The 11,757-nt window shown below is 36.5% G+C and overlaps 1 protein-coding gene across 1 annotated transcript; it reads left to right on the top strand.

The window, feature by feature from the left end:
- The first annotated feature begins 9,785 nt into the window (after window positions 1-9,785).
- LOC130042832 (olfactory receptor 4C15-like) lies at window positions 9,786-10,721 on the top strand. Its single transcript, XM_056135076.1, has one exon. It carries the CDS (start codon window positions 9,786-9,788, stop codon window positions 10,719-10,721), a length of 936 nt encoding a protein of 311 aa, XP_055991051.1.
- The last annotated feature ends 1,036 nt before the right edge of the window (window positions 10,722-11,757 follow it).

The raw sequence follows: 11,757 nt of genomic DNA, 5'->3' as shown, positions 1-11,757 counted from the left end.
TTGTCCCTTGATAGCCCATAAAACACTTATGAAAAATTCTTAGTCTGCATTTCACTGATTACAGACACTGTTACTGTCACTGTCACTGTCCTCCTGTTGTTCATCGATTTTCTCAAGCAAGCCCAGTAATGTCTCCATTGTAAGACTTGTTGTTACTATGTTTGGCATATTGAATACATCACGGGTAGCTTGCCAGGCTTTGCCATGCGGGCGAGACCTGAAACATAATTCTTCATATTTTATAAATGAATTAGCTTATAAATGCCTAAGATAATACATTTGTCTGATATTTCTCATTCTAATATTGCAGATTATATATACCTACAGTGATAGCTCTAATATTTTCCTGGGAAATCATGCAAAACTGAGGCTTCATAAATGAATTTGTCCTCCTAGGGATTTCACAGAATCCAGATATTCAGAAAAGTATTATTTGTATTTTATGTGTTTACTTTGCAACGGGCAGTGGCAAAGTTGCTGATTGTGGTGACTATCATTAACAGCCCAACACTCATGGGATCCCCAATGCACTTCTTCCTGGTTTTTCTGCCCTCCATGCATTTGTGACTTTTTCTGTAAATACAATATATTTCACTCATAAACGGCTAGTGCTCTAATTCTGATTGGAATAAAAGCATCTTCAATTAGATACCTGGGAGCAAATTTTAAAATATAATGGGAATAAAGAAGAAAGAGAAAAATACCTAATTATTCAGGTATATCAAAGTTTAGAAAGATATCAGCACTAGGAAACCATGTTTTGGAAATGCCCACATTCTCAGGACAAGGAGAGATGATTGTACAGGTGAATAGTTTTAGAGTGAAATCTCCTGAAATTCTGCTTGGAAATCTAGGAGGTAATTTGGGTTTCTTTATCCCCACCTACCTCAAATGATGTTGAAGGCAGTGCAGCACAAGCATGGGGTCACTGTCACTGTCACTGTCCTCCCCTTGTTCATCGATTTGTTCAAGCGAGCCCAGCATTTGGGGTACACTGTCTAATTTATCAGCCAGAGATGCTCTTTTTCTTCCTCATAGAAGTAGCACTGGGAGTTCGAAACAACCTTCACTTGCTGATCAGACTCTGAATGCACATCTATCCACAGAGAATAGGAGGTTATCATCACCTGAGTCTTCCAGAGACTGACACGTGGTGAAATCTATCATTTTGTGATTTCAGGAAGGACTAAAAATTGTGATATAGCACTAGAAACTATAGATGTTGTATTTCATGGTTGTGAATTGAATACAACCACAGGCCTGTCATTTTATTGTGTAAGAGAACTGCTCACATTAATTTTATGACTCCAGAATATGTTTTAAGAATTCGTATAATGTTTCAAAGTTCAGAAAATTTGTAAGCAAAAATTACATAATATATCTATCTCAATAGGAGAGCATTTGAATATTATAAACAGTAACTAGTGTTGGGTATAAGAAATAAAGATTTTGGGAGTCTGGTGCCGGTGATGGCTCTCCATCCTCTCCTAATGGGGCTGAGAAGTTGCCTCCCCCAGCGGGAGTCTGAATGCACCAGTCTGGTTCTAGAGGAATTCATCTAAGAGAGATATCTGGTCAGAGAGGAAGGTTATTGTCTCATAGAGCATTCTCAGCTCTATGAAACTACTGGCACATGGCCACGCATATGTGTTGCCTACATCCTCCCTCTTCAGATGCATAATGTGGCTTTCTCCACCTTTGGAGAAGCCCCTGTTCTCACATCAGTGCATAACTCTCTCCTCCTCTCTCCCCTTCTTCAAAACCTCCAAATAAAATCTGTTTTTACTTCAGTGCTCATCCACTCCTAAAGCTCTTTTCTGTGAGGAAGACAAGGACCCGGATTGCCTGGGTAAGGACTAGGACTGACTTTCCTTTTCTGTAAAGAGCAGTTCCTTGTTCCCACCTGAGTTCAATGTTCCCCCAAAATTGGGTGCTAGACATTAACTCCTGTGAAGGGCAGAACAAGTGAATGTCAGGTGTGACTTGACAGCTACACAAAGGGGCTCTCTGGACTGGTGATCTTTATGAGAGGCTCATTGCAGACTTTATCAGCCCTAGCTTTCCCTGTGGAACCCAGATAATGCGGAACTTTGTGATCTTGGACTCTGTACTCAACAGGACCCAGAACAGAGATCCTCTGCCTGCTTCTCCCAGTCTCCAGTGACTCAGGGATCATATCCACAAGCCACACCCTACTGGCACCAGATAATCTCCTCATCGGTCACCTCCAGAACTCAGGATGCTCCTCCCAGATAGGAATATAAATTGAGACTCCCAGAACCATGCCACCAGACTCTGTGCCTGGCTGTGGTGCAGGTGAGAGCCCTCCCCACCCCATGGGACCCAGCCCTGGCATCCGGCCTCCACTACCCAACCACCGCCACACTCCAGGCAGCTTTTCTAGACACATTAGAAGACATTTCCTACCCATTTTACACAATTACTACACCATATCTGATGGGGTTCAGAGAGCAGGCAAAAAAACATAGAAAATATATAAATATATGCCTCTTGGAGAGTCCAACTAGCTACCGAGAGTATCCTGCTCACATAGGCAGAGCCTGGCAAGCTCCCCTGGCATATTTGATATGCCAAATACAGTAAGATCAACAGGTCTCATTTCCCTGACCCTGAACGTGCCTCCATTCATTGGGAAAAGACTAATAAGAAGAGGCTGCTAAAATCTCAGTGCTGGGAGAAATGGAGACGTTACTGGCACCCACTCAAGTTATTTGATGATCTATGGGATGACAGTGACAGTGACAGCTTTCCTAGTGGGTCCCAGGGTGGCAGAGATGGATCTGGACAGAGTGACTGTCTCTCTCCTCTCCATTTTATGTAAGTCACCCAGGGGACCCACCTACTTCAATGTCTAGGTAAACCCGTTAACTTGGAACAAATTTAAAATTGATTTGCAGTGTGGGTGGAAAGGGCAGAGGTCAAGAATGAGGGAAAAAGGAATTGTGGGAAGAAGTGGTAACTGACATCATATGACAGTGGGGATTTCTGAGTTGCATAGAGGAGGCCTGGCTATGGACTTTAACATTCTTGAACACATGTGAAATCTTTTAAAGTCATCATTAGAAATGCAGATGGGAAAAATATTGGAGAAAACTTGGTGTCTTTTTAGAGAGGTGGTATCTAAATGAGATCTGATGGAGAGACAGAAATATCCTGAACCAATCCGGGGGATGAAGGGAAAAGAAAAAGTTAAAGGGAAAAGAAAAAGCTTGTGCAGAAATCCTCATGTTTGGAAAGCCTAAAGTAAAGGAAGTTAGTTCCAGAGAAGGGTAAATACTGGGCACTGGGGGGGATGGGTGTTGGATTATTGTACAATTGAAATCCAAGCACAAAACTTTGTAAATCTACAATTGTACCTCATGGTGTTTCACTAAACAAAAATTAAAAAAAAAAGTAAATGATGGAGAATGGGCACTGGTGGGGGGATGGGTACTGGATCATTGTATAACTGAAACCCAAGCACAAAAGTTGGAAGTCTACAACTGTACCTCATGGTGTTTCACTAATAAAAATTAAAAAAAATTAATGAGACTTCTAAGACAGGAGATGTGAAATGCAGGGGCATGATCAAAGAACACTGTTATTTTCAAGTGTCACGTGAACAAGGAACACATCTTTTAAATTCAATTAGAATAATAAAATATTTAAGTCTTTAGGAGCTTGAAAACTTCTAGTATTTTAGTACAGAAAAATCTTGTCTATAACTTTTCATTGAACTCTTTTTATTCCTTTGGTTTTGAGTGGTACTCAGGGTTTACTCCTGACTCTATATTCAGGGGTTACTCCTGGCAGTGCTCAGGAGATCCTGTGGATTTTCTGGGACTGAATGTGGTTTAATTTATGCCAGGATAGTGCCCTGCCCACTGACTAAATCACTGCCATATTTATATCTTAAACCGCTTTTGTGGAAATAATAGTCTTGTTATATCATCTTCCTTATACCATCATCAAACAAGATTCTAGTATGATTAAAGTCCTCTAAGAAACAAAAAGTAAAGTATTGGGCAATGCAGGGATTAGGATAACGTAGAAAATACAGAAATACAAAATAATGTCAGTCCAAGTAGGAAGCAGTTTCACAGTCAAATTTTGAAATGTCACCCCTCTGGTAATATGCCCATGTCAGATAGTTCTATGTTAAAACATGAGCGATTTCAAATGAAACAAGTTTCCTCTCTTGCATAGGTCATGAATGCGAAGTGGTTACTGTGTCCACTTTTGGATTTGTCATTGTGATTTTTCATCTCTATGGAAGTAAACATAATAGGTGGTATAAAAATATAAAGGTCATCAAACTTCTTAGAATTACCATTTACTGGAGGAAATTGAGTTTTCCTTTCTGCTTAAAGCCACCACAAATTCCATTGAGTAAATCAGATCTGGCCTTCTTCTTTTCAGAATTAAAAAGAAAAAAAATCCCATCTTTTTAAGAATATATATATATTAGATTTAAAATCATGAGATGTCAAGATCAGAAGCAGAGTATATTAGAGTATGTATGATTAAGGTATTCACTTTTGCACACATTTTTATAAAACTGATTTAATAAAAATGATTTAGAACTCTGATTTCCATGTTTTTTCTTACACACTGATATTGAACCTTATCTCAGAACTCAGCGTTTTCCTAAGTAAACTGAAATTTAAACTCAGTCTTATCCCACAAACCATTGATCTATTCCTTAAGGGAATAAAATCATATTCAAATACAAATGAGGGCACTTAACAAAAAATCACAAATAAGAGAAAATTTCTAATTGGTTGGGGACATCAAAGAAGTTTGCCAACACAAAATATCAAGCCACAGGTAACAGTACTAGAAAATCATACTGCTGGAAAAATTCCAATTCACAAAGGGAACTGAGAACAAGTGCATTGGGTCATGATTTCTAGAGAAAACTCTTTAAATTATATTTGGAATATATATATATATACATGCATATGTATATATATGTATATTTGGAGGTCAACTTAGAAATATTGATTCTTTTTTTCCCTCACATATACACAATTATGTTGGAAACAGTGCTTCATAAGCAAGAGAGAATATTCTCTACCTCATCAACCTAAGATGTGCTTCATATTCCTCTCAGATGTAGAAACAGTACTTCAGAACAGCATTCACTTTTGGGCTAGCCACTGGAGGAGTTTTATCCACAACCAGTTAAAGTTTGCCATCACTGAATTTTCAAGAGACTAACACCTGGTGAGATTTATAATTTGTATTTTTGCATTTCCAGGAATAATTTAAAATTGTTGTTTAGCATTGAAAAGACTGGGAGATGCAGTTCATGCTTCTGAGGTTAATATGGTTTCTTAACTGTATTCACTTAAGCTAGTAACATACTCTTCTTACCCTAGATTTTACTTTTTAAATTAGATTGTATTTTCTATTCAAAAGGATTGAAAGTATCTATTAAATCATATATCCATGTATATAGAATAGCACTTCTGATATAATAAACACTCAGATACTTGGTAAAAAGGACTTGGAGATCATGATTGGAGTAGCTATCAGAAATGAAACATACACCTGTTTGTTTAAAGAATAAATTGAGCTTTCCATTAGCAATTAATTTATGTTTTCTAATGATCTCATTTATTAGGCAACACAAAGTCTCTCCTCATGCTGATATTTTACATTTCATAGTATTTCATTATTAAATACTACTAGTAACGTAGGGACATTGTACTTCAGATATATTTCATAATTTTGAGCATTGATATAAAATATATCACTTAGTATTTTATGAAAACTCCTATCTATTTTTAAAAAATGATATAAGTCACTGAGCAGAATCATTCAATTTTAAAATCCCACTTAATTTTTATCAGTGCACTTAATATTGCAAATAGCTTTATGTTTTTGCCTTACATTAATCAAATGTATTTAAATGCAGAAAATCTGCGATGCTTTCATGTTATATCAGTAGTAGTTTTAACTCCCTCTTTAAGTGCACCTAATCAGCAAGAAAAAAGAAATAAAAGCAAGATATTCGTCAAAATAATAAAGGTAGAGATATGCTTCCTCAATCCTAGATTAATTACATCTAATGCATCAATATTAAAGTTCAAAGTTGAAATATTCAACTATGCCAACCAAGCTATATTGTGATCAGGAAATGAATGTGACATCAGAAGACAATGTAATACCCATGATATCAGTCTAGGAAGACAGATAAAGAATTAATAATTCATTGTGGTAAATAATCATTCTGGATCTCATATAAAAATTTAATACAATTCAAAGGAAATATAATTAGCAATATTTTAGTCTATGCCTTTAAATGACCGACTCAATATGACATACTACTACTATAGGCAAACAAAAATTCACAAAAATGTTACTGCTTTGTATATCATGACAGTAAAGTTAACACTTTGTATTTTAGGCCACTCCTGGAAGTTTTCCTAGTTTTTTGAGAGTCACTTCCAGAGGGGCTCAGAGGACCATGCCATGGGCTTGCACTCCAGTCCTTGATAAAACTCTCCTCTCCATCTTTAAAACTATCTTAGAGTTAATGTTACACTTATTAAATATAAATCATAATACTGTATATAATCAAAAGTTATAATTATTTACAGAAGGAATGAGCTCTTAAAATGATTTTGTTGCCAAAATAATTTTGGATCATTGGGACACAAGATCAGCAAATTCCAACATCATAAGATGAAAAGATGCTCAGAGTTTAATGAGCATAGTCCCAAGGAACCCTAAATACTCTCTGGGCCACCACCAAAATATGGCTGTCTGGAAAGGAAAGTTCATAGTGTCTTCTAAGACAAATGTAAGTAAAATACACCTCTTTCTATAGAGGCACACAGACCTAAAAGTAATATCAAAATGAATGGGAAGAATAGGAATATTGAATCTCAGCCATGTCTTCTTGTAGAAAGTTTTTATTATCAAACAGTTTAAGACAGGGAAGTGACAGGAGGGAAACTTGGGTTATTGGTGGTGGGTTATGGCCACGGGTGCAGGGATGGCTGTTGGATCATTGTATGACTGAAGCCTGATCATAAACAGCTTTATAACTATGTATCTCATGGTGATTAAATTAAAAATAAAAAAATTTTGAAAAATTTGAAATAGTGGAACCAGAGATAAGACACTTGCACACCTTATGGTCCATTGTGCCCCAACAGAAGTTAGATTTGAGCATAGAGCCAGTAATAAGTTGTAATAAGGTGATCCTCCGGGCAGGATCACCAAACAAAAGAAAATTCGTATAAGATTGTGTTATGCTAGCAATTTATTTTCACTCACGTAAAATATTCATACTGAGTAGAAATAAGATATACTCAATTTCTTTCAGGTCTCCTTTCCCAGAACTTTTAGATATTGAAACATTGAAATTATGGGTTAATAATATTATTAAGTGCATATTATTCTGAAGAAGTATTAAGATTTCCAACTATTTTCTACGGTGAACACTGCCTAAAAATAATGCTGAAATTAGTATTTTTTAATATCTATTGATTTATACACAGTATAATTTATACACTGTAGGGCTGGAGTGATAGCACAACAGGTAGAATATTTGCCTTGCATGCGGCTGACCTGGGATTGATTCCTCGGTCCCTCTTGGAGAGTCCGATAAGCTACCAAGAGTATTCTGCCCGCACGGCAGAGCCTCGCAAGCTCCCTGTGGAATATTTGATATGCCAAAACCAGTAAGAACAAGTCTCACAATGGAGACGTTACTGGTGCCAGCTGAAGCAAATCGATGAACAATGGTAGGACAGTGCTACAGTGCAGTGCTTATAAACAGTAAGTCTGTCAGTAATTATATTCTTTGACTCGTGTAGGTTAGGGAGTTCATATAGTTTTACCATGTTATAGGACAAAACACTCCAAGAAAAGTGGTTAAGTAGTTTCCTCAATGACACATGACTGCTTGGAATCTAGGTCGGCCTGACTCTGATTCTAATTTTTTGAATGAGAATGAATTCATTTGTGCCTACTGTTTTAAAACTAAGATAATCTCAATCACCAAGGAACCATACACTGATATTCTTTACTATTTAATATTGTTGACTGATACAATGACCAGATAGAATTTATTTAAAATCTTGTCCTAAAGTAAAAGTAAAGTAAAGGCCCTCCCGTTGATCGTCGATTTGCTCGAGCGGGCCCAGTAACGTCTCCATTGGAGACTTTGTTGTTACTGTGTCTGGCATATCGAATACTCTCGGTAGCTTGCCGGGCTCTCGGAGAGGGGCGGAGGAATCGAACTCGGGTCGGCCATGTTGGCCGCTTGTAAGGAGAACGCCCTACCCGCTGTGCTATCGCTCCTATGGAGGCTAATTGTTACCTGTGACATTCATTTGTGTAGACATTGTCCAGAAACAGAACCCACGCTGGTAATAGAATGGATAAATAATAGGAAAAACATGATACCCAAACCTGGATATTATGATATGATGTGTATATATCTGGGGCTGGGCTTTTTCTATAGATTCATTTTTATGATAAATGGATAATTCATCGTATAATGTCATATCAATTCAGACAAGTTATCGATAGACATGATTTTTAAAAACCACTGAACCTGTTTTTTTTCCTCATTTTACTTGTAGGAAAGTTATTGTCTTGATGGGAAAATTATGCCTGCTTTTACTCTAAGATTATGTTTGACATGAAAATAAATAACAATCCTGCTATGCTGAGTACTACCACGTGGATTCTCTAACTTATTTCATTGTGGTAATGTAGTTTAAAATTTTTGTATTTTAGTTTTGATACTTCCAAAGCATCTTCACCACACTAGCATCACAGTGTCAATAACTCCTCACATGGAACCAATGTCTCTCTCCTCCTTCCAACCTTTCTGAGAAAGTCACAGGATACCATTCAAAACTAATTTTTGATAAAAGCTCAACCGAATGAAGTTTGAGAGAACTTAATTCAATGTTGTAATGATTATATACAACAAATCCACAGAGAACATTAGACATAGTAGAAAAAAACTGCAATGCTTTCCTATGAGACTATGCTTCAGGAAACTGTCTACCCTCACCACTATTAATGGGCATTGTGTTGAAGTCTTAGAGCAGTAAGAAAATACAGAAAAATTAGAAACATTCAAATAGGAAAAGATGTTCAACTATCACTATTATATGATATTACAGATAACATGATATTATAGATAACATGATATTACAGATATACAGAGATGTTCAACTCTCACTATTACATATGATATTACAGATAACATGATAGTGTACATTAAAAAACATACAGACATCATTTAAAAATTTTAGAAAAAATCTACATAGTAAAACAGTAGGCTTCAAAAACACATAGAAATGTTTTTGCATTCTTATATGCAAAAGTATGTTGTAGAGGGAAATAAAAATGAACAATTTCATTCACAGTCAAGTTAGAACAAAATCAGAGCTGAGCAGAATCCCCTTCGCAGTGGATTCTAGCAAATGACTCCACAATGGTGAGATTTTGCAATATAATGAGCGTTCTCTTGCAAACTTTTCACCTGTGCCTTTGTCCCTATACAGAAATCATAGCTAAGTCTTGCTGTTTAACAATATTTTCTCTTTACATTTTTGCTTGGTATTCCATACTACCACTTACAAAACAATCTAATTTTGCATCACATCAATTACAGAAATTGGAAAGACAATTTTCATATATTAAAATCATTTTATGAACCCGGTGATAATAAAACTGTCTGATATGAGTTTTTTTTGCTTACATTGCAGATCTATATACCCGCTGTGGTAGCTCTGAGATTTTCCTGAGAAATCATGCAAAACAGAAGTTTTGTAAGTGAATTTGTTCTGCTGGGGATTTCACAGAATCCTGATGTTCAGAAAGTATTATTTGTTTTATTTCTATTGGTCTACCTTGCAACAGTCAGTGGCAACCTGCTGATTGTGGTGACCATCCTTAATAGTCCGGCACTTGTGGGTTCCCCAATGTACTTCTTCCTGGCTTTCCTGTCCTCCATAGATGTGTGTATCTCCTCTGTTGTTGCCCCTAAAATTATTGTCGACCTTCTCTCTGAGAAGAAAACCATCTCATTTGCAGGCTGTATGATACAGATCTTTTGTCTTCATCTTTTTGGTGGTGTGGAAGTGATTGTCCTCACAGCCATGGCCTTTGACAGGTATGTGGCCATCTGCAAGCCTCTGCATTACACTACAATCATGAACTCAAGGCTCTGTAACATTCTGATGGGGGTAGCCTGGGCAGGGGGCTTTCTGCATTCCATTATCCAAAATGCCTTTGCTTCTCAACTGCGTCTGTGTGGCCCCAATATCATTAATCATTTTATGTGTGACTTGTACCCATTGATGAAGCTTTCTTGTGCTAATAATGATGAATTTGGCCCCTTGGTGGCAGCCAACAGTGGACTCTTTTGCATCCTGATCTTCTCCATATTGCTTGTGTCCTATTGTGTCATCCTGTTCTCCCTACGAGGACACAGCACTGAAGGGCAGAAGAAAGCGCTCTCCACCTGTGGATCCCACATTGCTGTTGTGGTTCTATTCTTTGGTCCATGTACATTTGAATATGCACGGCCTCCAATGGTTTTCAGCTTTGACAAAATGGTGGAGATATTCTACAGCATGCTGACTCCTCTGCTGAACCCTGTAATTTATACTTTCAGAAATAAGGAAGTAAAGAATGCCATAAGCAAATTCTGGCAAAGCTCAATGGCAAAGTTTTGTAAAAAGTAGATCCCTGAAATTTAAAATTAAAACTTTTAAGTATGCAATTTTCCAATTCTCCTGTCTTAAAACTTTTTTTGATTGAGTTGTTGAAGGAAGACTAAAATTAATTTAAAAACATATATATTGAGACCTGGAAAAAATGTTCTTACCTCCTCTACTGCTTAGGTGTCCTAATAAGCATTTTAAAAATCTTATATGTACGTTGAGTTGAATTGTTTCCACAATTAGAATTCAACATAAAAATTCTTTTCATTCATTTAAATTTTCAAGAATTGTGAGGATAATCAAAAATATTTATAAATATATAAGTGAAACCTACTAAGCTCTTTCCGGAGGAACACTTCTCATTTAAAAATTTTTTATTACAGAACCGTGATTTACAAAATTATTGATAGTTAAATTTTAGGTATAAAATATTTCAAAACCAATATCACCATCACTGTTAACCTCCCTCCACCAGTGTTCCCATATACACTCCCCACCCCAATCTGCAGCCCATTTCTGTTGGTCAACTTGGACAGTCACATTATAAAGTTTCAGTATTTGTAGTTTAGATCTCACGTTTTCTGTTTTGTTCAGTTTGTGTTTCCGATATATGGCTGTACCATTCACTCACATTAGTGATATAACAATGCCCTAATTCCTATTCATCCTTTATTTCTCCTCCCTTTCTCCTCCCCTTGATTTGTTTTTATCTTTGTCCAGGAAAGCTTTTTTTGCCTTTAATACTATGTTAGATAGTTTTTAAGTTTGTCTGAAATTTTTCTTTATGTTGTCCCTTCAATGTGCTTACACTCAATGTGTAATTTACTCTGTAATTTATAAATTAAGCTGTTCAAGATGTTTATACTCATTATCAAATTTATAAATACTTTTACACTCAATGTGTTTTTTATGTGGTTGTGGAAAGCATTCACCTAATAGCTATGGAAAGTCAGATTCATAAACCTTCCTAAACTCAAAAAATTGCAATTCACTCTAAAAGGGGTTTATTGATTTTTTTAAAAAATTTTTTTGGGGTCACACCTGGCGATGCTCAGGG

The sequence above is a fragment of the Sorex fumeus genome, unplaced genomic scaffold (assembly GCF_029834395.1).
Source record: "Sorex fumeus unplaced genomic scaffold, SorFum_2.1 ptg000007l, whole genome shotgun sequence".
In the NCBI taxonomy this organism is placed as follows: domain Eukaryota; kingdom Metazoa; phylum Chordata; class Mammalia; order Eulipotyphla; family Soricidae; genus Sorex; species Sorex fumeus.
Note: the sequence above shows the minus strand (reverse complement) of the source record. Positions and strands in the feature narration are given on the sequence as shown.